The sequence below is a fragment of the Leptonotus elevatus genome, chromosome 5 (genome assembly GCF_054856555.1).
Source record: "Leptonotus elevatus isolate MCC_2025b chromosome 5, RoL_Lele_1.0, whole genome shotgun sequence".
NCBI classification, from domain to species: Eukaryota; Metazoa; Chordata; class Actinopteri; order Syngnathiformes; family Syngnathidae; genus Leptonotus; species Leptonotus elevatus.
In genome coordinates, this window is record NC_141243.1 from 13,570,001 (window position 1) to 13,597,500 (window position 27,500).

The 27,500-nt window shown below is 39.3% G+C and overlaps 3 protein-coding genes across 3 annotated transcripts; all 3 read right to left on the bottom strand.

The window, feature by feature from the left end:
* Positions 1–985: 985 nt before the first annotated feature.
* rfk (riboflavin kinase) lies at positions 986–7,165 on the bottom strand. The gene is made up of 4 exons (XM_086074984.1): positions 6,640–7,165; positions 5,718–5,869; positions 4,013–4,115; positions 986–3,355 (listed from the first exon to the last, which is right to left on the bottom strand). Exons 1-4 carry the CDS (start codon positions 6,719–6,721, stop codon positions 3,162–3,164), a joined length of 531 nt encoding a protein of 176 aa, XP_085931110.1. The 5' UTR covers positions 6,722–7,165; the 3' UTR covers positions 986–3,161.
* Positions 7,166–17,345: 10,180 nt separating this feature from the next.
* Positions 17,346–22,182, bottom strand: LOC147173759 (arrestin domain-containing protein 3-like). Its single transcript, XM_086075912.1, has 6 exons — positions 21,813–22,182; positions 21,288–21,348; positions 20,609–20,780; positions 20,442–20,529; positions 20,106–20,362; positions 17,346–18,063 (listed from the first exon to the last, which is right to left on the bottom strand). Exons 1-6 carry the CDS (start codon positions 22,180–22,182, stop codon positions 17,929–17,931), a joined length of 1,083 nt encoding a protein of 360 aa, XP_085932038.1. The 3' UTR covers positions 17,346–17,928.
* Positions 22,183–22,685: 503 nt separating this feature from the next.
* Positions 22,686–25,454, bottom strand: LOC147173760 (arrestin domain-containing protein 2-like). The gene is made up of 5 exons (XM_086075915.1): positions 25,295–25,454; positions 25,104–25,181; positions 24,926–25,022; positions 23,396–23,652; positions 22,686–22,898 (listed from the first exon to the last, which is right to left on the bottom strand). The coding sequence occupies exons 2-5, from the start codon at positions 25,170–25,172 to the stop codon at positions 22,686–22,688; spliced, it is 636 nt and encodes a 211-aa protein (XP_085932041.1). The 5' UTR covers positions 25,173–25,181; positions 25,295–25,454.
* Positions 25,455–27,500: the final 2,046 nt, after the last annotated feature.

The window sequence follows — 27,500 nt, forward strand, 5'->3', positions numbered from 1 at the left end:
GGAAGGACAGACGAAGCCGCGTGAGATCCGAGACACCAGCCTCCACCGATTCAATAACCTGAGGAGGAAACAGATTGTGTCTGAGTTTCGGTAGATGCTGGTGTGGTGGATCTGGCATGCATGAAAATCTCCACCAAAGAGGGGAGCCGTCGACCCCCGCCGGAACAGAGCAAGCGCAACACCTCAGGGCCCCCCAGGCCGCGGCAGCGCCAAAGGACGACCCCCGGGCCCCACCAGGGCCACCGGCCGGAGAGCAAACCCAGGAGCAGGAGCGCCCCCCGCCCCAACACGGCCCGCGCCCCCGGCCCAACGCAGCAGGACGGGGCACTGCAGGCCCACCAGGCACCCCACCGGCCCCCAACCCCCGCCCCCCCACCACCCCCCGCCCCCCATCCACCCCCCGCCACCCACCCCAACCCAGCCCCAGCCGCCCCCATGCCCCCAATTAAAAAAATAATTTAGTGAATAAAGTTTTGTTTTTTTTTGATTGGAAAGAAAGCTGTAAAATCGTTTTATGTGAAAATTTCTTAATTTTACATGGAAACAGATACAATTGTGGGAAATATTTTACATAAGTCACAAAACTTTACGGGAAAATTTGTAATTTAGCATGGAAACGTTTAATGTATGTTGGAAAAAGGGTGTAATTTTACATGAACAACTTTTTTCACAAGGAAAAAGATTTGACAAAATGTAAAGTATAAACTTTTTTTTAATCACATTTTGCATGAACTAAAGGTGTGATTTGATGCTAACAATTGTAATAAACCATTTTAAAAAAGTCATTTGACATCTTATTTTACTTGAAAAGTGGTACATTTGTGTTGGGGGAAAAGTTTACTGGTTGTGTGGGGGGAATTTTATTTTGCATGAAAGCTGGATTTTTTGCAATAAGAGCTTCAATTTTACATTTAAAAAATCCAAATTTAATGAATTACAGGGAAAAGTGATTTTCTCTGGGGAGAAAAGAAGCATTAAAAATAAATACACAACATACAGCTTTTAATTTAGGTAGAAAAAGTAGGTAGTAGTAAAGCAGAAAAGGAAAATGTAATTTGATATTAAAATGTAAAATAAAAGCTTTTAAAGTGTGAACAAAGTTGAAAAACATTTATTTTTACAGCATGGCTCTACTTAAATAACACTATTTGTTGTATCTATGGTGACACCATTCACAATCGCAGTTGTTTGTAGTTCCACTTGCACGAAAGAAAAATGCTTTCATTCCACTTTAAATCCATCCATCCGTTATCTGAACCGTGGAATATACTTAAATGTGTCTTTAAACTATCAACATGTCATTTTAGGCACATGGAATCTCTCGTCAGTGTTGTTATTCCTTTTCTGTCTTTATCGTGTCTATGTCGTTATCTCAGTCAAAACATACACACACTTGAATTCTTCATCGATCTGGGTTTTTTTTCCGGAAAACTATCTCAACTTTCTAAAAAACTATTTCTGAACAACATAAAGAATACACACTTTTTGTAGTACGTATTGTGGATTTATTGGATGAAATGATCTGAAAGGAACAGAGGACAGCGTTTCTAATTCAACATTTAATTTGTATGTCATTCTGCTAAGAATAAGCTTCTACTTCCAGTTGTCCTTTCTTTTGTACAAAAGTTTAAAGAACGCAAGACAGCGAGAGCGCAATATCGTTCACAGGATGAATCACATTATATTCACAAGTCATTTACACATATAAATCTCTTCCATATAATTTACTCCTCAACCAACAGTATCTAGACAAGAATGAATTGAGTGCCAATATGAAGTCATATGAGGGAAAAGTGTGCGTCTGTGTTGAGTGAGTGGACTTTGAGCTTCCGTCAATGTTTGACAATTATGTGCAAAGAAAATCGAAAAGTTGAAGCGACAGGCTAAACTGGGACTCTGTGCTTTTACTTTGATTTTTTATTTAATAGTGGCCTTGGTAAGAGCTGCCTAGTTATTTTTGCCCATAAATATTAAAATGGTCAAACTAATTTGACAAAAAAAAATTTTTTTTTAAAGGAATTTCACTTGAAACAGTCCAAATTTTTTTGTGAATAATTTGTCCGTTTTTTCATACAAATGTGTGACTGTGAAATATTTTAAAAAGTCCATGAAAATGAATATAATTTTACAATGTTTAATTTTTTTTATGAAAATAAGTCCAAATGTTTCCATAAAGAGATTAAAATTTTACATTTAAAAAAATGTCAAAAATATTCTTAAATGAAGAATGCTTTTGTGTGAGAAGTTTTAACTTTACACAAAATATCTATGCCTAATAAAAAAAAATATGTGAAAAGTTGGAATTTTGTAACGGAAAAGTCATAATTTGATGTGAAATCAACATGAGAATAATGTACACGAAACTAAAATCCATACGTACCAAGCCAGAGAAATCATTAAAATTTCTATGTGAAAAAAGAGAAAATAAATTTAATGTTTAAAAAAAAATTTTTTTTTACATTTAAGGTTGTTGTTTTTTTCATGGAAGAAACTTAATTTCGTACACTTAAAAAAGATAATTTTATGAGAAAGCTCTGTAATATGAGGAAAATGTCATTTTAAAGGGGTGTGTGGTGTATAATTTGAATGTGACCAAAGCTCCAATTTAATGTAAAACTTGTCAGAATGAAGTCGCATATTAGATCACGTTGGTCCCTAAATGCCAAGAAATTGTTCTATGACAAATACATTTGGGATATTACAAAAAATAAATTAATGTTTAGCACAAAATAAAGTAACATTTGTATTTAAGTAATATGAATGTTTAGATTTTTTTTTTTACGTAACGTTATGAGTCGACTGTTGTCATGGTATCAAACTGTAGATTGGGCACAGACAAAAGGAAAAAAGCGGAAAACGGTTAACAAGACCACCCGTTCAAGTCGATTCCGAATGATTTGGAAAACAAATGAATGTAACCTAACTGCAGTGTCAGCCTGTAGCGCTTCAATTTTCTCTTTGCCTCACTCCATCATTCTGCGTAGTGTCATTTGACGCACACTTATGCTACTGGTTTACGCAACATGTGTTAGCGTGTACACACGTTTACATCGATGCAGTAGAGGGACTCGAGAACAAGAGAGCTGATAGAAAACAATTGAAAGTAAGGATGAGGTTTCACCCGGGCGTTGCCGCGGCAACAGTCAGGCCGGCCCTCGGCGTCAGTGTCCGTTGAGGATTGTCTGTGTGGAGGTGGAGGAGGAAGAGGAGGAGGAGGAGGAAGGGGGGGAGGCGGTTGAGGTGGAGGTGGAATGGCTGGTGAAGAAGTTGTCCTCACGCAACTTGGCGTGCTCGGGACGCTCCAGCTGGAGTTTGGCCTCCGAGATGTCGCCGTTGATGGCGCCGATCAGCGCCTCTGAAGGAGGAAACAAAATTGGTATTTTAAAATGTAAAAAAGGTGCAAAAGTATACATTTAAACAATTTTTTTTTAAAAAGTTTTGTTTTTACAATTATGCTGTTTTTGTAATTGTGTAGTGTAATAATTGAAATTGTAATTTAGTTTCAATTAATTGCACAGCCCTAGATTCAATTCACATTCGGAAGGATTTTCAACATTCCAAAAATTCACAAATTTTATTCTAAATTTCAAAAAATAAAAGCCAAAAAATGATGTCGGTTTTTCTCTTTTAATTTCCACTTCTTTTTTTTATTGAAGACTGTTAACAGCTTTTAACTGTTCATCTTATCCCAACGGCACTTTCAGAAAATTTCAAAATAAAAGCTTTTAAAAATTAAGATTTTTCTATTTTTTGGGGGGTTTTCATCCCTAATTTCTCCCTTTTTTTCTTTTTTTTCTTCTTTTTTTTTTTTTACCAATTCCTACTTCAAACGGATCAGCTCATTCCAAGTCATTTTAGATGAAAAAGTCTTTTTATGCAAAATCTGGTTGACTCTCTGTGGGCTCTCTTTGTTGAAACAAGCAGACTATTGATGATTTCTTCTGCTCCTTTAATCAATTCAAGCTTGAAAATGTGACGTTCCTTACGCTCTACGAGCGCGTGTTGGCATTACCGAGCGAGTCGTAGCTTCTTTCCGGACGGATGTATCCCACCATGACGACGCTGAGGGTCTCGCCGTAGAAGTCCTCTTTGAACTTGTGGATCACATGAGTCTCCTGCACAACAGAAGCACACGTTGACGACTTCGTGGGCGCTCAAGACATCCCGCTACGCCACCGTGCTAAATCGGCCATCTTAGCTCCAGGCCAAGCTTGACATTAAATTGAATTCTAGTTGGGGTTATTTTTCCTTTTTGCCATCAATGGCCGCCCTTTATGCCTCCATGCATGCGTGTTAGTGCGAGTCACCAATCACATCAACTAATTGTTATGTTCTATTAACACCAGTATCACTTAATTCTTGTGAATTGACTTGGATGCACAGTTTTCATGCAGAAGCATACAACTCAATTTTGTATGACACCAACTAGACATAATAATGATCACTTATGTGTTTTAATACAATTTTAAGTTGTTAGTTATAAAAACATTTTTTAATTTTTTAAAGATTTCAATTTGTTTTATTTTTCTAATTTTAGTAGAAGAAATATTGAAACATGAAAGAGGAAACGTTTTAATTTTACACAAAAAAAGTTGCCATTTTGTGAAAAGGGTGTTCAATTTTACATGAAAAAAAATCTGTTATTTTTACAACAAAAAAATTCTTTTTTTAATTTCAGAAAATACAATTGTAAAGTTTTGATAAAATAAATTTGAGAAAGAAAATACATTTTAAAATTTTGTGATACGTTGCCATTTTCAAGTTAAACAATTTTCATTTAATGAAAAAGCTTAACATTTGGATAACTTTTTTAAACAAGAAAACCCATAATTTTATGACAACAAAATTTACATTCAACACAAATAATGTCTTTATTCTACCACCAATTTTATTAGAAAAAAAACTTCTCATTTGATGTGATTTTTATTCCACGAGGCATTTGTAATTTCACCTGAAATTATTTTTAATTGTATTTATTTATTTTTGTACAAAATAACAAAAAGCTGTAATTCTACACAAAAGGTTGCCATTTTGTGGAAAGGGAAAAGTTTCATTTTTACACGATACTTTATATTTTCACATATTTTTGTGAAACGGAAAAAGAAAAAATCTTAATTTTATTTTTAAAAAGTGTGGGTGGGGGAGTTGAAATATGACAATAAATTAATGAACTTGGTAATTTGTCTTATTAACTAAATACGATTTTACGTTTTGTTCCAATTTAAAAAAAAATCTGAATAAAAATAAAATAAATTGGCTAAAAGTAGAGTAGTAATTATTTTTATTGGATGCCAACAAATGCTAGTGTGTCCTCGCACTTTTGCTGTATTTTTTTTTGGGGGGGGGAGGGGGTCAAAATCATCTGTAAGACAATAATTTTTAAGGGTAATGCTGGAAGATGAAATGAAAAAGTATTTTCATGAAAAAGTATTTTCATGAAAAAGTATTTTCATGAAAAAGTATTTTCATGAAAAAGTATTTTCATGAAAAAGTATTTTGGGGGTCCAGATTCGGGCTATCTTTTAAGTTTCAACTTTTAACTTTTAATTCTAAACATTTTTAGGGATCGACATCTCCTGTTGGCAAATGCTTGCCATTCATGGCAGCTGTTGGTCTCTAAGCCGCACCAGAAGCACAACTTCACGTGTGATTTTTTTCTTCATCGCGTGATTTTGTGGTCATCAGGCTGACAACATGGCCATTTATTTGGAACCAACCATGGACTTCTTGGTGTTCTTGTAGTACGGGTTCCAGCCGATGCTCATCACCATCTTGTGAACGTCGCCATTGCCCACGCAGGCCCAGCCGTAGTAGATGCCCGTACCAATGTCAGCGGGCAGGTGCTCCACCACACTGTCGGGGAAGTTGGCTAAAAATGACATCGACAAAGCTTCAATTAAAAACTAAATAAAATGGAATGACAGAAATAGGTCAAATAAATCAAGAAATAAATAAGGTGGCTCAAAGGCCATATTATGCCCACCCCTGGTCTAGAAGCTATTTATATGATCCTTATATTATTAGCAAACAAAGTAGAGGCACACAGTGATGCCATTGAATCGAGTTGATCAAAGCAGCTTTGGTTACCCGCCGTTTTATGTAAGCGAATAACAAATAGATAACTGTACATTAATCAGCAACCACAACCTCCTGACGCAACGCTTGCATTTTAATCACTCATTTAAAGATAGCGAGATAAGACAGACAAACACAAACAATTTTGATGATGAATTTCATCATTTAAGACGAGAACATATATTTTATTTTAGCAGCACTAGGAATCATACGCAGTAAGAATAGTACCAAAGATGTACGCTATTTAGCCTATTAGCCTATTTATCATTATTGCAAGAAAACCTAACCATGTTCAGTGTCCTCATAAACACGAACACACAAACTGCCCAAACCTTTTGACTGGCTGTTTTGTTATATAAGTAAAGATTACTTAAATATAAATTTGTATAATTATTACTAATAATATACAATTAGAACAGTAAGAAGAATAGCTGTCAGTTTCCTAAAAGCTGGTGACCCCTGCCACAGAAGATTTATCAGTTTGACCTCGCTAATCGAAAAGAAAAGACAAAGAGACGTAACTATGCAGCGGAACCAGTCAAAACTAAAGATAAGGAGGCGTACCGGTGGGAATTCCAAGTTCTTTGCTGCCTCTCCCGAAGCCTCGAACGACCTCTCCCCGGCAGAAGTACGGCAGGTTCTTCATTCCCTCCGAGGGATTTGATAAAGAACCGGCGTGCGCAGGTGACCTCGAACGACACAAGCCAGGAACCAGTCCACAAGAAGTCCCGACACGGCGAAATCCAGCCGAGCGAGCGAGCGAGCCGATGGCCGCTGAAAGAGTCCGAATGTGGCTCGTTTTGCTGGCGAGAAATGAGGAGTACAAGTAAAAGTATTTGGTCACAGACCAAAGGGAACAAGTTCACCTGCTGTGCTAGCTGGAGGCGTTAGCATTAGTGCGGAAGTCAATATATAACAAAATATATAGATACGTGAAAAATATATGTTATTGTTTAGTTCAAGGGAGGTTCAAATGCTGTTCAGTTATCGGCGAGTTCCGCTCTGATGGCAAGCCTGATGCCACTACTGAGCTTTTAGCGGAGAACTCAGGAACATGTTTGCGTCGGTAGATGTTTTTTTTTTTTTTTTACCTCCTGCGTGTTGACGTCATCAACCCCGTGGTCGAGGGTCACACGGTGCCTTCAAGTATATCGGAAAAGTGAGAATCACGTCGAATCAATTTGCGATGAGTCTAAGGACGAACTCAGTAGATATTTTAATAGTTGTAAAATGTTCGGTCTGGGGGGCGAAGTCTAGAACAAATACATTACACCTGCTGCCTTAATAGACCGTTCACGGTCATTTTTTGACGCTACGGTTAAACACAAAGGTAAGATAGTTGTCTGTTTTACGATAAGTACAAACTACCCACTTTTTGTTTTCAGCTTCGTGTTAAAAAAAAAAGTCAATTACTGTATACAAATTAAAATGTAATTAACTTAAAAAGTAAAAATACTGCGATCAGAATTAGAAAAAATATGGCTAATTAACTAATTTTCCGTCTTGCACAGAATCATTGTCGGTCAAAAGAGACAAAATAGAACTGCTGTACATGTAAAACAAAACGTAAGATCACGACAAATGAGGGAAAAAATGTCAAAAGGATGATGATAATAATAATAGTAATAATAATAGACATTCGATTCTACATTTTTTCCCACCAATACTTGGAGTACTCAACTCTTGTTAGTGGCACTGGCTAAAACATACTCTTGACACGCTGATCTCCTGCATGGACTCCCACAATAGCGCAAAAAACTCGGCCGAGCAATCAGCTTTGGGCACAGGATTTCATTATTTGATAATTGCACTGGCGAGGCACATGAGGCACATCTCACCACCTCTTTAGCTGTTATTTAGCTTTAATTTGTTATTTAATTAAGATTCATTCAATGCCCAGGGGTCACCAACTCCGGTCCCCGAAGGCACCTATCCTGCAGGTTTTAAATGTTTCCCTCCTCCAGCACATGGTTTTTAAAATAAATTACAATGATCATTATCAAGCTCCGCAGAAGGATGATAACGATCCTGATTATTTGAAACGGGTGTGTTGGAGAAGGGAACCATCTGCATGTAGGACAGGGCCCTCGAGGACCGGAGGTCGTGACTCCGTCCCTATGTTCAGTATTTTGTATTTTAGCGCCATCTAGCGTTTGTCATTAAAAAATACAGTTGTCTGTTTCCCATAGTATTGTTTTTTTCCTTCGGTAAGCAAGAAAAACGAACTGAATTGCCAAAAAGCATATAAAGAATACTTTTATATTATTGTACAATATTTGTTTATTTACATAAATATATATATATATATATATGAATGGACATATGGAATATGGATCAATATCTTTTTGTGTGTGTGTTAAAACTGGAGTATTAGTATTATGATTTATTTGCAAAAAATAACAAAAGGGCCTGGTAAATGTTGATCTTGTTGCTCTTCGCCGATAGAACCACAAGAGGCTGCTGCATGCAAACTTTGTGTATACCACTTTCGTCACATTCTGCAGAAATCCAAGTACTATTTGTCAATATACATGAATCACATTATGTAAATCATAACTGCTTTTTCTCAATTTAATTTTAATAACATTTATTGTAAGAGAAAAAAATAATGATTACAAATAATTAAATCGCTTTTTTTTTTCATCACCTTTTACAGTTCACAAATCACATCAAGGAGGAAACCGAAAACACCAGCTCCAAACAAATCCTACACATAGAGTATTCATGGAAGTGACAGAAGGAAGGGCTGGTCCATCTTGTGCAGCTGCACACACACACACACATGCTCACTGAGGCCCTCTCTGAACTCATCCACGAGGGAGCAGAGTTACTTGCAGCGACACGCACACATGAACACGCTAACTGAAGGTCTGAGCCCCAATTGGTCGGCGTCTCTCCACCCCACCGCAGGACTCTCAGAGGGGTCTGCTGCAGCACTCTGCTCCAGGGGCCTGGAAATGCTGGGAGTGAGCCTTTTCCCCTTATTTCTATTTTTGGCCCAAACATCGGAGGACTTAGTTTATCCTCTCAGATTTCCCACTGTTTCTAAACACGCTGCATCACAGTGCAGTGAAGCGCTCATGTTCACTGCGTGCGGATACAAACAACACGAAGACTGTTGTGGGTCATAGCGGCAATTTGATCCCTACTGAGACAAAAAAAAAAAATCTTGTGATAAGATAGTGAGCAAGGATGCAGAAACTGTGCCTGCTTTCTCTGCGAGTCCCAGTTGCTTAGCCAGCCATGTAGACGCGGGCCACAGCTAAAGGAATTTGGAAGGGACTCTTCCGGCAGCCCATCCCCCACTCTCCAAACAGGAAGACGCGATTTAACTGGTCACCTCCCAAGTGAGCAAGAAAGCCACATCCAGAGCGTTGCTGTTTTTGGTCAAATCCAAAGACGCCAATGTCATTAAATGAGTTTAGAAGGGAACACTTTTTGAAAGACCTTTTTTTTTTTTAGGCATGAGTTTTGCCTTTGTTATGGCTGTTGTATATTACACTTGGATGACGTTTACAATGATTTAATAAGGCCCATAACATTAATGGCAAAAAACACGGAAAATTTAGTTAGGCTCTCTCTCTTTTTTTTCTTCAGGCGCTGAAGCCCCTGCTAGCATCAGCAAACTGCATTAAATATCACTCGAACTACATAAAAATATAGTTTTATCTGGAGTGGGAGAGAGAATGTGTCCAGGTGGTGACGGCATGAATTAGTAATGAATGCATGAAACAATTGCATCTCAAACAGCATCTATAACAAAATACATGGCAGATGATGGCACTTATTGCGAAAACGTGATGAACTGAAGTATACTCCACCATTCACTGCCACAATGATAGTACTGTTGGTATTGTTTTTATTTTCCTATATTGAAGTGCAATGTTAAAGTTACAAAATAATGTTAGGGTAGATTAAGCGCTTTAAAAAAATTCAGTAAAGTACTTTTTTATTTAATGTACAGTACAGTACCGGTACATCTTTTTAAAAGTGCAGTTCACTTTGTTTACCTTTTATGTACTGCGCAATACATGCATAACTGATCTGTTGATTACGTTAATAAATATAATATTTAGAAATAAAACCTCTGCCTTGTTTTCTATACAACGATCTGTACACAGAGCGGGGGTGGCAAAGTACTCACACGCCCTACTTTGATGTACACATGTATAAAAAGAAAAAAAAGACTGGTAAAACTAAAAGTACTGATTCATCACCTGTCCTTAAGTTAAAGATGTTTTGATTTGAATAATTTTTAATGACAATTACTGTACATGCAATACCGGTTTTGATAACTTGGCACAATAAAAATACTACTAATACATACAACATATTTTCACACTTTTATTAAATTGAATGTGTCTGTGTGTGTGTGTGTGTGTGCGCTCACGCGTGTGTTTTAAAACAAGAGCTAACTATAGGTTTGGTTCAGGCTTGTATGATACCAAAAAATGTGTTCCCATAACTTTGCTGAAGGTGATGGTGAACGGACTAACAAAAAAAGCTAACGTTGTTCAAAATTACACCTTATTTGAAGGTTTTTTTTTCAGATTTGACAAATATTTTTGAATTTGTATTTTCTTGGTGCTGCCGACATACGATGATGCTCTTTTAATAAATAAACTGTCGCCAGATGTCATTTGTTTTTGATTGCAATCAATCAAGAACTAAAGAAGATGACCTATATTTGTCTTTTTTTTTTACAAAGTACATTGTGTTGTCATCCATGATTGACAAATCTACTTTGATACCGTAAGGAGAATAAAGTACAGATAATTATATTCAAATGTAGAGAGTAAAAGTAAATATTTGACAGAAAATGTAAATATTCAATATGTAACGCATGTAGAAGCAGAGGTTAAACTTGTTGCAATGCAAAAAGATGATGTGATTATTGATCTTAATCTAATCTCGCATTGTATAAACCTGCAGGGCTGCAACTTTATTTGTGTACTATTTGAGCAACTCGCAGAGGAGCCATCAATCTCATCAGGGGGAGCTGTTCACCCTCAACCCGAGAGTAAAACACATTGAGCGTATCTGCCCACATTCATAAAAGCGAGGGAGGTCCCTAATTCCACAATAGCCTATAGGGCTTCAGGTTCATGTAGGAACCTGTCAGAGGGAAGACACATGTTTATGAATGAACACGCTGCCTCTCTGCTCACTCCATTGACGACCGATGCACACTGCTGTTTTGCACACTGCTGTTTGATGTGCATCACTGCATTGTGCTCAGGATGCACACGTGTGTGGATGCATCTCCCAATGTTGCCAACGTGCCCTTCACTTTGAATAATGTTTAGAAAGCTTTGCTTGTAGTCGATGAACCCCGCTTGTTGTGACTATGACAAAAGTGCGTCCCGTGAGGCTGCTCCGTGTGAATGTAATGTTTTTGTGCAAACTGCTCGGAGATGACGGCTACGCCGAATGCCAGCGGGCATTGGAAGAGCGAGCGGCCATCTGCCAGCCTTGCGAACTAGCAACCCCACCAGCTGCAGTCGCAAAACGCCCTAGCAAGCAGGACATGCATGCAGCTTCTGACGTCTGCGGCCACACTGCGCTGCGAAGCCCACAAAGAACCGGGAGCGGAAACAATGCGAATGGAGCCCTCAAACGCCGCATAGGTTCAACGTTTAGCCGAGACGCTGCCCTCCACAGCACATCGACTCACTTCGGATGACTGCTTTGTGCGTCTGTTTCCCTGCCGCGTGGAAAAAAACACGCCGAAAAGGGACTCATGCAGGGGCACTTTAATGCCCCGACATGGCGACGGCAAGAAACGGAAGGGAGCTTTTTACCATTTTGGAAACGAGCGCGGATACAGAAAATAGTGCGGCGTGCGACGGCCAAGAGTACCCGATAAATCTTTCTGCCGATGTGAAGTGGTTTGAAATTCCGTACAAAAAGCCAGACTCGGACGGGGAAGACGGAGCGCGGGAGGAGGAGGAGGAAGAGGAGGACGAAGACGAAGAGGAGGACGGTGTCAGCGGCGGCGTGGGGGAGAATGGGTCCGCGAGTACAGCGGCGGCGGCGGCGGCGGCCAGCAGCCTTGTGGCCGGGGCAAGCTGCAACATCATTTTGGTGACTGGGAGCAATGGACTCAAACATGAAGAGGAGGACAACTCGGAGGAGTGCTACTATTCCACCTCCACTAACTGCTCCGATGCCGCCTCGAACGACTCTGACCTCGATTTCTCCGATTTGGAGGAAGAGGAGGAGGAGCGAGCGAGTTTTCTCGGCTACGATGAAGACTTGTTCGAGGACTGTACGTCTCCGGACTTCTGGGGCGAACCGGACCAGGTGATTTCTATCGAGACTTTCAAAGCTTCCAGCGGCCCTCAGCACACGCTGGGGGACGACGCCGAGCCCCGTGACTATTTCCGGGTGCTCTTCCCAGATTCTCTTTTTGAACACATGGTGGAACAAACAAACAACTACGCCCTCTATCGGCAAAGGAGGAGCGGCAAAACAGACCCACATTGGCACCCGACCCACGCCAGGGAGATGAGAGCCTACGTGGGCCTCAACATCCTCATGGGCATCAATCAGCTGCCAGATAGTGGTATGTACTGGGCCAGTGACATTTTCATAGGCAACGCGGGCTTTAAAAAGACCATGACCGCGAGACGCTTCGAGAAGCTCACCCAGTACCTCCAGCTTTGCGACAGGGAGTCCGAGCCCGTGCGAGGCGAGCGCGGCTACGACGGCCTTTTCAAAATCAGGCCTCTCCTGGATGTGCTGGACAACACCATGTGGGACGCGTACACGCCAAACCGCTGCCTGACCATAGACAAGAGCGCCCTTGTCACCAAAGGGCGTTCTTCGCCCACGCACTCCATGCCCTCCAAGCCCCTGAGGAAAGGCTTGAGCGTGTGGATGCTGTGCGATTCGCGCTCGGGCTACTGCCACCGGGCCAAAATTCACGTCGGTCGGCCCAGTGAGGACCGCGCGGTGGTGCTGCAGGGCTACCGGGTGGTGACTTCGCTCGTGCGTGGCCTGGAGGGTCGATACCACCATCTCTTCATGGACAGCTTGTTCAACTCGGTGCCCCTCCTCCAGAGACTGCTAAAGGACGGACTGTATGCCTGCGGGCCCGCCCATTCAGGGCGCAAAGGTTTCCCCGAGGTCCTGCGTCCTCGAAATGTGGGCAAGTTGTCACAGGGGGAGTTCTACCAGTGCCAGCGTGGCAACCTGGTTGCTACGGTGACGCGGGACGTCAAGGTCATCAGCTGCCTGTCCACGAACTCGGCGCCAGGGATTGTGGGTATCAGCCCAGGGGAGCATGACCACGAGATGGACGGCGACGGGGACAGCGACAGCATGGAGAGCTCAGGTTTGTCTTTCGGCCTACCAAGGCCACTCCCTTTGCTGCTGTACCAGGAGAACATGAAGGGAGTGGACCTGTGTGACCAGCTGCGCGAGTGCTACCAGGTGGGCCGGCCGTGCAGGAAGTGGTGGCGCTACTTCCTGTGGTTCTACGTCAACGTGTGCATCGTCAACGCGTACGTCCTCCTGAGGGAAAGCAAAGCGGGGACGACGCCGGCCGGCCTCAACGGGAAGCAGTTCACCCAGCGCCACTTCCGGGTGCGGGTGGCCCAGCAGCTCATCGGCGACTACCAGGGCGCGAGGGGCATGGAGCGGGCCGCCCGGAAGAGGCACGCCGACTCGCCCATCGAGTACGGACACCGGCTGGAGCGCATGTCGGAACGCTCGCGCCGCTGCCGGAACTGCACCAATAAGGGACTTCGGCACGAGAGCGTGTTCGGCTGCAAGATATGCAATGTCCACCTATGCAGAGGAGGCTGCTTCTCTGAGTTTCATAAATAAACTCTTTTCAAAATATCTTTTCTGTATAATCATCTCATGTCAAGGGATTTAAAAAACAAAAAACAAAAAAAAAAAATCAAGCAATTTTTAATTCCAAAGGCCACCACTACAAGTGCACAGTATAGTACACCTTTTGCGCTAGTTAGAAGTATTATTGCACGCATAACTAGAGACAATAAACAAAAGTACTGTATTTGAATTAGTGTAGAATGTTTGGGCGCATTGCCTTCTTGTAACACTGACTGAATTGCCTTGTCACCTTTTTATATGTTTGAGGATTTTATATGAAAATGTAGAGTTTTTTTCTGCACTTGCATTAGATCAGAGAGCGTTTACCATGGAACGTCTGTCTCTCGTTTTTTTTCCAATAAATGCTCATTATGATGTACACCTGATTGAGCTGCCCATCACTTTGCGCATAATGTCCCCATTTTTGACGTATGCTATTGCTAACACTTTAAGTCAGGGGTCACCAACCTTTTTGAAGTGAGTGCTACTTAATGCCAAGGGCTACCAGTTTGATACACACTTCTGAAATAACATATTTGCTCAAATTACATTTCATAATGGTATTCTTAGGGCCCTAAAGATTTAACGGGCCAATATAAAATATTTAGTCAAAAATCGGCAAAAAAATCAGCCATTAAAAAAACACACACACATTAAAGGACCAATCAACCCGAACAATATCTTTGCAATAATGTGTTTGTTGTATGTGTCCCCACTAGTCTAACCACGGCATTCTGATTAATATTGCAATTTTCGGGTATGAGTTAAGCAGAAAAATCCTTCAGTTTTTATCTATATCAGGAGGCGGCCAGCTTGAAAAAATGTCATTACAGTTGGTCTGTACTCTGGTAACAACCAATTTATTATCGCCTGTTTCCTGAAGCTGAGCCGTGAGCAAATGTGATGTCATTTTCAGTCAGCAAAGGTGCAAAATGGCCGCTCCTTGAGATGGAAAAAAAAAGGGTAGATTTTGCTGCTTAATTCATATCCACAGATGTGCTATTAATCAGAATTACGTGTTTAGACAAGTGAGGCTGTATAGAACATATTGTAAAGAATTGTTTTGGATTGACGTCCTTTTTAACACATTACACCGTAAGACAAAGATAACAATGTTCACCCACCCCCCAACCCCCCACCTCCCCACCCTCACCCCCACCACACACACAAAATAGGTGAAAAAATTGGCCAGTTTTCCTCTCTATTGTCAAGTTTAATAACTGTTAAAGAACAGAGTAGGCTATTGTAAAACAGTTAAATATTCTGGCTGTTATTCATGTTTTTTGTGTTGTTTTTTTTTACTGTTGTAAGCGATAAAGCAAAGACGTAGTTATTTTATTTATATATTGGTTGGGCCCTAGTTATAATTATATGAATATATGTGAAAACAGGAACCATGTTAATAATTTCCCATAATGTGGGAAACTAATGAATGTCAATATCTGTACAGGGAGCCCTCAAGTTACGACGGAGTTCCGTTCCTACGCTGGCGATGAAACCCGAATTTCGATTTAAGTCAGATTTCCTCGTCAAAGTCGATATTTACATTGAAATACTTTGCACAGTAATTAAAAATATATATATTTGCGGAAGACCCGGAAGACGCTGAAACCAATATTTCGTGTTTCCGCATGGACATTCATTGCTGACGGACGGCGGAGCTAATTCAAGCTTAAACACGGAAATGTGACGCGCCTGATGGCGAGCTGACCGGCTGATGGACGTCCGTTGCTGAAGGTAACAACAACACAACTTTAAATAATTTTAAATTGCTGTGATTACTGTGGGAAATTAACAAAAAAGAAGGTGCTACGAACGAGGCACGGGCGCTGTAAAGTCGAAAGGACGTAGGTCGCGGACTCCCTTTTATTCCTATAAATATGTCACCGTTTACATTTTCAAATGACCACTACAACAACATTCCTTGGAAATCACAATTGTCTCATCTCAGAACAGGCCCGCGGGTTAATCATCTGGTCCTCTGGGCCTGCCCGGTGCCCGCGGGCGCCACATTCGTGATCCCTGCTTTAATGAATGAATCTTTTCTGCTTTGAGTATGGAGCTGTTGTGCTGACACGCTCACAGCTTGGAACAATTAGAGGGACTGCAAGAAAAGCGCAACCTTCTGCCAGAGGATCGAGTAAGGCCATTTTTGACACGGGGCCGGCCGCACAAGGTCCAAACCAAAAGTGTTTCTTTGTGGCATTGACTGTAAAATGTCATGAAAGAGTAAGACATAAAAGCTGATCTAACAGTTTTTGGCTGAACGAGCACAAGAGAAAATGCATTTGCTTTTTATGGCTATCATTTGAATGGTACAGGAAGGAGTTATAATTCTTTACGTTTTTTTTTTGCACCAGATAATGATGGCGTAATAATTTAATGATTTAATAAATTTGTATTTATTTATTTAGGCATGTCAAGATGATGTCTTAAAATCTCTTTTCCACCAGTGTCATTTTCTGCTAAACATTCAATAAGCGACTTTTTCTTCGTGTAGTTAAATCCCCATTGCAAGCAATTTAAATTGTAACATTGGGAAACGTATTCAACACTTTAAATTGCACGTGCACTTACATTTTAACCCCTCTGTGCTCCTGAGGTTACTTTACTCATTGATTTCAGAGTTGGCAAATGTTTAAGCCTTATTAGCGATCTGCACTCTTGTTTCCAAGCTCTTTTAATCAAGACGGAAGCAGACTAAAATGCTCCATGAGGGAAAAGATGGGCACTGCCAGGTTGTGCTGCTGCACGCATTTCCACAAACGCTCGCCTGCGCGGCGCCCTCGCCTTCCTCCTTCAGCTATTCCCAGGCTGGGAGAGCGTTTAGTCAACTGGACGCCCATCCCGCTGATCTGCGGGAGCCCCGTGGGGAGTTACCATGGCAACGGCGGCTGGTGAAGACAGGGAGACGCCAGCAGGCCCACATGGTTGTCATGGTACTAACTCTGGAGGTGGGAGGTGCCAGAAGCTGCACCCGCCCTACCATGTTCCAAAACTAGCCAGTGTGTGTGCAAGAGAGAGAGCGAGAGAGAGAGCGAGAGAGCGAGAGAGCGAGAGAGAGAGAGAGAGAGAGAGAGAGAGAGAGAGAGAGAGAGAGAGAGAGAGAGAGAGAGAGAGAGCGCGCCAGATTTACCAGGCAGGCTCTACTACTGGCCATCCAATACTGTACTCCCCAGACGTTCTTGTAGAATTTAGGGATGAGAGGAAGATGTCACGCTTCATATGATGCTGCTGCTATGGAAACAAAGGTCACTACTATTAAAATTCTATGAAGTGTGTCAGAAACACATATACACACTCACATAACATGGACAATTTGTTTACACAATAGGGGGAAAATTGACATTAAAACAATACAAAATTAATTTTATTTTATTTTTTTATTTTATTTTTATTACCAAAGATGGTTGTGTGTGGCCATTGTCCAATTTGGATCTAATGGAAAATCACCACTGACAATCTTTTACCTGAAGATAATGAAACAGTGACACAAACAGAAACATAAATGTGATATTTGGCATTCTTCGCTTGTGCTTGGCTGAGCAGTTACTTTCCTCACTCGGGAATGCCCCCCCAAAAAAAGAAAAGAAAGAAGAAGAAGTACTTGTTCATTTGAGATCAAACACCGGCTGGCAAGAAAAAATAAATGTCACTATATGTTTATTTCAATTTGCACCAAAATGTCTCAACAATGTTTCAATTGAGTTTTTTTTTTTTTTTTTGCATAATTCTGCTCACTAACAAAGTAACTAGCCAACCAAGTGCCTAATTAAATAACAGGTGAAAACAATACTGCCTTCTTACTTTATCTCTACTTTTGCACTTTGGCACTTGTTTGGAAGTAATTAGTGGGTTGCTCCGTGAGTCAGAATCTTCACATTGTGTTCAGAAAATATAAACAACAATCACAGTCAGTTTAAATCCTAGTCTGACAAACAGCTGGGTAAAAAAAGAAGAAGAAGAAAAACAAAAAACATTTTCACATTCCAGACACCCCCAAATTGCGTGACACTAATTAGGCACTTTCATCATTCCACATTCCACGGATCGCTTTGTTTTTTGATGATATTGTTGTGATGGACCCATTAGAATAACCAGAGGAAGTTTGATGTCCGGGTCTCTTGCCAATAGGTCACCAAGCGTGACCTGCAATCAAAGAAATAGTTCAGTTATCAGCTCATTCGTGCAAATAAAACCCACTTGAATAATTAGTGAGGGCAAACTGTTTGGTGCACTTTTGAATGCAAATTAGCTCTGGGTGCTGGGGCACAAACAACATAAAATAAGGATATAACAGAAAAAAACAAACCAACAAACCGTTAATAAACTGGATTCAATGAAAGCTTACGTGGAGGTGAAATCATTGACGTTTCATTGTAGGCTAATTTCTGTCAGTCATTAATAGTAGTACAGTTCTATGCCACGCGATGGCGCCTCTTTAATTTGTTATGCCAATAGGGCTCTCCTTGCTGCTCGCGCTTCTCATTACACTTTTTTTTGTCATGGACTCCGTCATATTTACTAAGATTCCTGTGCTTAATCAAGTGAAGCGCAGTATTCTTTTTTTTTGTTTGTGTACTAAATTAAAAAAACAAAGTGTATGTGGAATTTTGCTCGCTTTGGCTATCCAACAGAACATGTCCATGGCTAGCTACCTGCAGTTATTGTTGTTGTTTTTTTTGTGGCCAGTTTACTGAAAGCAGTGAAAATTGATGCCCCCCACAACTTTCCCTCACCTGCTGTAAAAGCAGAGATTTACTTGTGATCAAAAGCAAAGCAAAAACAAAAGTAAAATTGAATAATTTAGCCTGCATGAACATTCAAATCATTCAAATGTATGTTTTTTTTTTAAACGATAATATAATAATATCGGCATGGATTAGCACCAGATCAATGTGAGTTCACTGGCATAATAGCAGAGGACAGTTTCACTTAACACACTTGCCTGAAGCTACAAGATCAGTTTACACTGATTAGTTGGAGAGTATGCTGCTCAAATGTCTAATGACCTAGATTTTCTTTGGTTGATGGCAAGCAAATCCTTATTGGAATATGTGTTCACTGACTTGACTTGACTTAAATGTTGGAATTGAAAATGTGCATGAACTTTCTTTGGGTTTTCAAGCGAAAACGTAAACTGAAAACAAACATAAAGAGGTCGTTACACTAAAATCCCAATAAAGGTATCTTAAATGCTCAACATAATGAGAAAACAATTGTTTGGCTTTTTAGATAGTAAATATGTTATATGTGACATAACATGACATTCTGATTAATATTACATTTGTGGTATATGAGTTATGCAGCAAAATCCAGCCTTTTTTTTGTCCATTTCAGGGGGTGGTCTTTTTACCACTTGCGAAAATGACATCACAGTTGCTCAGGTCTCAGGTAACAACCATTCACAGCTCATCTTCAGAAAACAGCTGAGCTGTGATTGGTCGTTGCTTGAGCCCTGAGCAAATAGCTGATATCGATTTTTTTTAAATGCTGAATTTTGCTGCTTAACTCATATTCCACTAACACAATATTAACCAAAATTCCGTATTTAGACTTGTGTGGCTAAACATATTTTTGTCAAGATTTTTTTTGGACTTCCTCTCTAATGAGTGGATGTTATATTTTGAATTTGCAAGAGAAAAAGAAACATATTAATGCTATATATAGTATTGCTTCAAGGGGATCTAACCCAATCTTTTAAAATTTTTAACATGATAATACATGAGTTGCCTCAGTTGCTTTGTTTGTCAAAAACGGATTGGTATAGGAACTGCAACTGTGGCAAGCTCTCAGCATCAAAGCCAAGTGTGCAGATCCATTTTCGTCCAATTAAGTGCCTGTGAAAAGTAGTCCGGCGGCAGTGTCGCAATCTTAGCACTGCCACTAGCAAGCTCATTACTAGCCGCTAATGTTAACGACTAGCGCTGTTTCATCCCATTTTAAACAAGCGTCTTTTTTTTTGGTGTGTGTCTTGAATTAGTGTTTCAACCTGATTTCTAGATCTGCATCAAAATCCACTTGTTTTTATCCATCTCAAGTAGTGGCCATTTTACCACTTGCTTTCAACCGAATATAACATCACAGCTGCTCAGGTAACAACCAATCATGGCTCACCAGTTTTCTGAAGCTGAGCCGTGATTGGTTGAACAGAATAATTGATGAAATGCAGTTTTAAAAGCCACGATTACCTTGAGGGTGTACTCAAGCTTGATCATGGAGCAGTTGAGGAAGGTGGGGTTGAGCTGGGGAGGAATACTTAGAACGTTGCTTATGGTGCGACTGCTCCGAGCAGAAACAGATTCTCCTTTACCGAAGAGGATCTTATTTGTGTGAATAATCGCCGCCGACTGAGCGACAAAAATTTGCTTCTCACAAAGGAAGAATTTGGGTGTTACTGCACAATTTGAATTGTTGATGACTTCAATAGACACGTCCATCGTTTCACCTAGAGGGTGACAAATGTATGTCATGTCATTATTGTCACGTTCACAATTCATCGGGAACGGCCAATGAAATGCGTTTACCTTGTGTCAGTCCCATTTTCTCTGAAGTCACATTTAAAGTAACCTTTCCAGAGCCGTAAAATGAAATTTTGGTTGCACGTTGCTGTTCCTATGTAACAAAGATGCAACGTCAGAAAGCAAATCTCCAACAGGAACATTGTGTTGATCGATATCAATCAATCGCATACTCGAAGTCCGATGATCAGCATTTCTGATTTGGAAGCAAACGGAAACTCAGACTTGGTAAGAAATGGGAACTCAAGCCTGGTTTTGTGGACGCTCCAGATGGACTGAGTCAATTGAGCTTGTAAACCGTATGTGATCCTGCCCCATTTTCCATCATACGATGAAGGCATATCTCTGCAAAGAGAATATCACTGAGTGAGGGAGAGGGTCTTTAATTGGTGAGGAAATGCATGGACATAAGTATTGGGACACCTTGCGAGACACAGCAGTCTCGATGTTTGCTGTGTTTTATTTAAATTTTAAATTTTAAATTTTAAATTTTAAATTTTAAATTTTAAATTTTAAATTTTAAATTTTAAATTTTAAATTTTAAATTTTAAATTTTAAATTTTAAATTTTAAATTTTAAATTTTAAATTTTAAATTTTAAATTTTAAATTTTTTAACAGAGGAGTGAACAATCTTAATGACATTTTTCTTTATCCCGATGACACTGCAGTCACAACAGATCAGCCATTCCCTGTGTGTTGTTTGGTTGATAAAAATTGTTTGTCAACTTTTGTTTTCGTTTATTTAGAATTTATATTTATGAGGTATGTAATCCAATTCCTGATCCATCAATATGATTAAAGATGTGCGTCCCAAGACTTTTGTCCATGTAGTGGACATGAAGCGTACTCACATATGTGGAATCACAAAGGTAAAAGGATATACACTTCTCCCTTGACGGATGATTTCTGATCCTTGTAAGGAAGAAAAGTGTTAAGTTCAATAATATTTGGCACAAACAGCAATAGTGCATGTGAGGAAACGTCCACAAGTTTGCCCCAAATTAAATGTGGAGTTAAAGAGAAATTCATTTTTTTGCATGGGTATATTTTATTTTATGACATGAAAAAGTTGTGTTGGCAAATATCATATAACATTTTTTTTATTTTGAAAATATTTCCCTAAGCACTTGGAGGCCATTTCATACTCTATTCTAGAGCATTGTGATGAACTTTAATTTTGGAATATTGCTGTACTGCATTAAGAAAAGAAAAAAAAAACGTGAAAAAAAACCTGTACAAAAAAAAAGTAAAAAAAAACCCCGTACAAAATAAAATCAACTTTCATTCAAAGTTTGACCATGGTGAGAAAAAAAAAAGGGCTCATATTAAGTTGCACGCAATCACCTCTAAATTTTGTGAAGAAAAAAAATACAAACCATCTCCTTTATTTTTATCCTGAAGAATAATGTGTTCCAAATAGAAGTAGTTCTTCTCATCTTGGTGCAGCACTGTGGTCCGTCCATTTTGATCATACCATTTGACCTCAACTTTTCCTTTCGCATTGACCATCAAACACTGCACTTTGGTCTCCTTGATGGCCACCACAGTCACTCTTCCAGAAAGCACGTCTCCAGGAGAGAAAGTTCCTTTTTCATTCACCTGATCGTATTCCACCAGGAAAAGCTTTATAGTCATGATAAAGTCACATTCCTCGCACCCTGTCTCGGTGACATGAAGTGGATGCAGGCGCGGCTGATTAATCCGGTCAAGCAGCATACCTCTTGTATCTATGTCACAAGTAGTCATGTGATCAAGCCCTGGCGGTGTCACGTTCGCGAAGGTAACCCAAGATGGAGCTTCAATTGGCGCTAATTACAATGAAATACATTACAAAGACTGAAGATTATTCCCCCCCCCCCAAAAAAAAATTACATCAAATAAATAAAAAATAAATACTGATCCAATGATATCAAAGCACTTTGCAACATGCATATTTTACTTTTTCTATCAGCACATACTTTTGCCAATAATGAGTTGTGAGTTGAAAAAAATAAAATAAATAAAAATAATATATATATATATATATATATATATATATATATAAATACATGTATGCACTCACACACATAAATACAAATAGTATATACACATACAGACATTATGTTGCAATTTGTTTGCTCGTATATTCACTTAATTGGATCAGTTACAAAAAATTGTCACCTCTGAGCAACTTCGGAAATACAATCTGCTTGTATCAACTTCATTCCATTTTGTGAATTCCATGCCGAAAAGCAATATAGAGCAATAGTTTAGTAATCCGGCGGTGTGTCCAGAGATCGGGGTTTTGGTGGTCGTTTTCCAGCCTTCCGCCTTTCTGGGTTCGGCTTTGGATAGAGAACATCGCCAAAAGTTAAAGCATTTAGTTGCTGCTGAAGTTGTTTGGCTGAATAGAGACTATTGGGTAGTACAAATATCGGCAGTCTGATGGATGTGGAATTTGAGCCGATCATATCCAGACAGACCTGTAGAAATTGAACGCACACAAAAAGACAAAATGTTGTTGTTTTTCATACAAAATGTCAACAAACATGGTGAGCTTGGGTCATTAAAACAAACAAAAAATCTGTAGTCAACCTAAAAAAAGGCAAATTTTCTGCAGGGTGTTCAACATCTGTCCTGTGATGCTCTTCTTGTGAGATAAGATGTTTAAAAAAAACAAAAAAACCTCATCACCACAGATGCTGGATGTCTGTTCTTCAAATTATCTTATATTACTTATGTTAATTATTAAAATAAATAAATACATCTTATAATCGTATTAGCTGTGTCTGCCTTTTACCCCCCCACACCCCCTCTTGCTGGCCAGTCAAATTGCATGACATTTTCTCAACAACAAGTAACCACGCAACTGGCCAGATGTGAGAAAGTCCAAGTAAGTTGTTAATTTTTTTTTCCTTTAAAAACAGCACAGCCTCAATGATAAAAGCAGGTAGACATAAACATGTCTGGTCTGGTTTACCTTCAACTTGTATTGAAGTTGGATGGGCGAACCCGTTGCGATGGTGGGAGGTATCCCTCTTGGGATGGGCAGCACAGTGATCGTCGTCACTTTGCTGTGGGCACGAACAGGCGTGGCATTTTTCTTAGCGATGGGAAATCGGCCAATGATCCTCTGACCCGGAGAAATCCGACTTTGCTCCCTGTACAATACGTACTTCGGCGCCACTGAACAGGTCGATTGGTTGTTGATTTCAACCATGACTTGGATGCCTTCATCTACAGGGTGAGAACATTTAGTTTTAAAAATGAGTCCAGTGTAATGCGTTCAACCTTGTTGAAGAACAACAATGTATGATGCTCAATAATCCAAATGACTTTTTATTAAATTAATAATTATTAATTAAATTAAGTAAAGTAAAGTCAATTATACGTTGATTTTTGCAATTCGTGGGTTGACCGGTCCTTATCCGTGTGAATAGAATAAAATAAAACATTTTAATGAATGAATCCTGAAATATTTCATAATCACAATGAATTGCATTTTTTTTTAATTTCCTACAAAGATTATAATAAATATAGTAAAAATCTTGGAATTCATTTTAAATCATCAAATACAAAGTATATTTTGAATAATATCTTTCTTTGATCAAATACGATTATTTTCCTGTAAAATACCACTGTTGAACAAAATGGTCAAAACTGACTCATCTTTACAAGCATTTTTCTTATATTCTTCTCATGGAAACAATTCTCAAAATAGATTTAGTGCTGCCCATCAACAGCACACTTCAGCAGCATTGATTTGTGTGGACATAATTTGAGCAAGGCATTTTGCTCTGAGATGACATACAACTAATATTGTATTTGAATTTGGTTGGAACTTTTTAAAATAAAACTATGTAAAAGTCTGTCTTTGTCTTCGTGCCAGGACTCTCCTCTAAGTTTGGCTGCAGAGCTCAGCAGCCATATGAAGAAGTGAGTTAATGGAGTTCATTTATTTGAACACTTTATAAAGTGGATATGAATCCCCAAAGAAGTTACTCCGATGCTATGCAAATAAACGAGTTTGATGATTTTTTTCCACAACAAAACATCTTCTCCAAATTCTTTCCATTTTTCGATTTCACAGCGCTTTTGTGAACACCTGCATCACAATTGACAATCACGAGGCATACTGAAAATTATTTAACCATATCAAAAGTGCATATAAATGGGGAAAATGATGCAACCAATAGCGATCCAGATTTGGCTATCAAGGACGAACTCGCACAGGCCAAGAAGAAGCAAGTATGGCAGCACGCATTAGATTGGTGTTATTTTGGATCCGGTTTTTCTGGTTAAGCCATTTACATTTTCCCATCTGACTGCAACGGGTGCACTTTAAATGTCGCATGCCATTTCTGTATGCTATAATTTGATAAAAAATCATCATCGATCACATGTCCAGGTCCCCGTGAAACCTCAGAGCGTCGTCCCCACTTAGTAACATAAACATGTACATGCCCGCATACACACACGCACGGCGTACACACGTGTGTGTAACCATTACCTGCTTTGTAGGCCTTCTTTTCAGTGCAAACAACTATTGTTACGGTTCCAGTGCCGGGGCTTTTGACTTGTTTCTTGAGCCAAGCATGCTGAGGTTCCTGAAATACAAATTCCTCTTTAAAACCACCGTTCACCTACAATAATTTTTTTTTGTATCATCAGAAAGCCAAAAATGTCACCATTAGCGAAGCAATGTCCATGTCCAAGTCATTGGCAACAATTTCTTCAATATGCATTGCGCGTTTCATATCCAGAACCTGAGGAAAGATGACTTAGTCACGCATAGTGTGCCCTAAAAATGAAAGTCACTCAAGTAGGAACAATGTAGGGAAATCTTTTAAATCTTAGCATGTAGATAAAGATGCATTACCTTTTGACAAAACGTCTTCTCCGGTCATCTAAAATATCTCCTCAAATGGGTAGTTTTCGCTCAAGAGTTCACCGTGGGACGTCCGTTGCCGCTGTTTACATTTGTGAAGCAAGATCGTTATGCCGATTAGCGCCACTTGTCCCTCTAAAACCTGTCAAACAACATGACATCAAAAGGAATCCATTCACATGAGGAAGCAAACTGTTCTTTCCCCATTAGGCGGTTTACAATGGAATGGTAAACTTGAAGGGCGGAGTCAAAACTTGCCTATTACAGTACTACAATTAGACTATTCAAGTGTCTGAACTTTGCAGTAAATTTCCATTGACTTCGTTTGCTCGATTACAAGTCTCACAACAAATCGCAAGACTCTCAAGTAAATTTCCATTCACTTTGATGGTTTCAAATGGAAACTCCCATGAATATCATTCTGACACTTTGGAAAAATGATTTCAAGACGAAGTAAAAGCAGAATTGCCTGAGAATGAACATTGTAATTGTCAGCTTGTGATACGGCTTTCATCTGAAAAACTTTGCTTGCACGTATGCAGTACATGACATTGAGGGCCAAATCCAATAAGAATGCGCTCATAAATTGCTCTTAATATGCACCCGTAATTTGCTCCATGTTAACGTCCTATTCACTAAGGTGAATATTGATCTAATCATATACCAGCGCAAACTCGACCACAAAGTTTGACAGTTGAGTGCATGTTTGCATGTCGCAAAATGGCCACCTGGCTACATTTTACACACCGTCCCTTTAAAATCCTTCAAGGCCAGACAAAATGGATCCCCTCATTCCCTTTACATTCAGCACAGGTGAAGCACACAATTTACATGGCTTAAACACGGACTCCAGTGTAGATCGGTGTGCGCAAAGTACATTTAAAATGATCTGCCAACAGAACAAGAAAATTTAACTTAATTTGACCTGTAAGATTTTGAAAAATAAAACAGACATGACTAAAAACAAGTAATGTTGACTTTTTTCAAGCTGTAATAAATAGATGTAGTTTTTATTTTTTTTATTTTTGTACACTTGGATCACTTAGCTTTAGTTCCCTTTTTTTGTCATGACCTAGCCAGGAATTGAACCCACAACCTTCAAGGCTGAGGGTAGGCACTCTACCACTAGAACACTGAGCTGGTACTGAAAGAAGGAAAAATAGGCTTAGTAAATATAAATGAAATGAACCATATTGCACTTGTCTGTTTTCATACTTGTATTTTTTTCCATGTATCTTATTACTAGATTATGCAAAATCTTAAAATAAGAAAACTCATGAAATCCCAGTTCAAGGTCTTTGATGTTGGTTAGTTGTCCTCTTAAAATGTGGGAAAATGCTTGTTTTAATCCTCACAGTACTTAAAACTGTCTGTTAACACTCAATGCCAAGACTGCTTGATCAAATAAGACAATTAAGTAATAAGTATCTTAAAATAAGCACAATGATCTTGCCTGACAATTTCATTTTAAGTAAACATAACTTTGTCAAATCAAAATAAGCAAATTTAGGTTCAATTTAAGAAATGATATCTTACTTAAGATTTTAGTTTTTGCAGTGTGTCAACAAGCCCGGTATTACATCATCAGTCAACAATTTTTGCAATCCAAAGACATTACCAAATCACATTGGAATTAGCATGACCGTCAGCTACACATAAACAGGAGCAAGTTGACAAAGGCTCGAAAGAGACAGCAAGCTGCTGCACCCACTTCACTGCGCTCAACTTTTTTGTTCTAGCAGGAAAATATTTTTTTTATACGTTGTAAAATGATCATCAAATAATTTTTAATCAAATACGATGCCATCAATGACCAAAATCAATTTACAAATGGAGATACAATCAAAGGAAGAATCATTGTGGGGATTTTGAAAGATGCTAAATTCAAATCACTAACTTTATTTGCAGAAGGGTACGAAATCTATCAATTGAATTATGTTAATATAAAACCTGGTGGTCAAGATACATTCTATAAAATGGAAGAAGATCTCTTAAAAACAAGTAAACTCATGAAATCCCAGTTCAGGGTCTTTGATGTTGGTTAGTTGTCCTCTTAAAATGTGGGAAAATGCTTGTTTTAATCCTCACAGTACTTAAAACTGTCTGTTAACACTCAATGCCAAGACTGCTTGATCAAATAAGACAATTAAGTAATAAGTATCTTAAAATAAGCACAATGATCTTGCCTGACAATTTC

What these genes read in the sequence shown, in the direction of transcription:
- LOC147173759 (XM_086075912.1), bottom strand. Translation starts at nt 22,182, where the DNA reads ATGACTACTTGTGACATAGATACAAGAGGTATGCTGCTTGACCGGATT. An exon ending in GGATAAAAATAAAGGAGATG is followed by an intron (nt 21,349 to 21,812) that starts GTTTGTATTTTT and finishes CTTCCTTACAAG; the next exon opens with GATCAGAAATCATCCGTCAA. An exon ending in AGCTTGAGTACACCCTCAAG is followed by an intron (nt 18,064 to 20,105) that starts GTAATCGTGGCT and finishes CTTTGATTGCAG; the next exon opens with GTCACGCTTGGTGACCTATT.
- LOC147173760 (XM_086075915.1), bottom strand. Translation starts at nt 25,172, where the DNA reads ATGAAACGCGCAATGCATATTGAAGAAATTGTTGCCAATGACTTGGAC. An exon ending in TGGACATTGCTTCGCTAATG is followed by an intron (nt 25,023 to 25,103) that starts GTGACATTTTTG and finishes TTTGTATTTCAG; the next exon opens with GAACCTCAGCATGCTTGGCT. An exon ending in AAAGAAGGCCTACAAAGCAG is followed by an intron (nt 23,653 to 24,925) that starts GTAATGGTTACA and finishes CTCACCCTGTAG; the next exon opens with ATGAAGGCATCCAAGTCATG.
- rfk (XM_086074984.1), bottom strand. Translation starts at nt 6,721, where the DNA reads ATGAAGAACCTGCCGTACTTCTGCCGGGGAGAGGTCGTTCGAGGCTTC. An exon ending in AGAACTTGGAATTCCCACCG is followed by an intron (nt 5,870 to 6,639) that starts GTACGCCTCCTT and finishes TGTCATTTTTAG; the next exon opens with CCAACTTCCCCGACAGTGTG. An exon ending in AGAACACCAAGAAGTCCATG is followed by an intron (nt 4,116 to 5,717) that starts GTTGGTTCCAAA and finishes TCTGTTGTGCAG; the next exon opens with GAGACTCATGTGATCCACAA.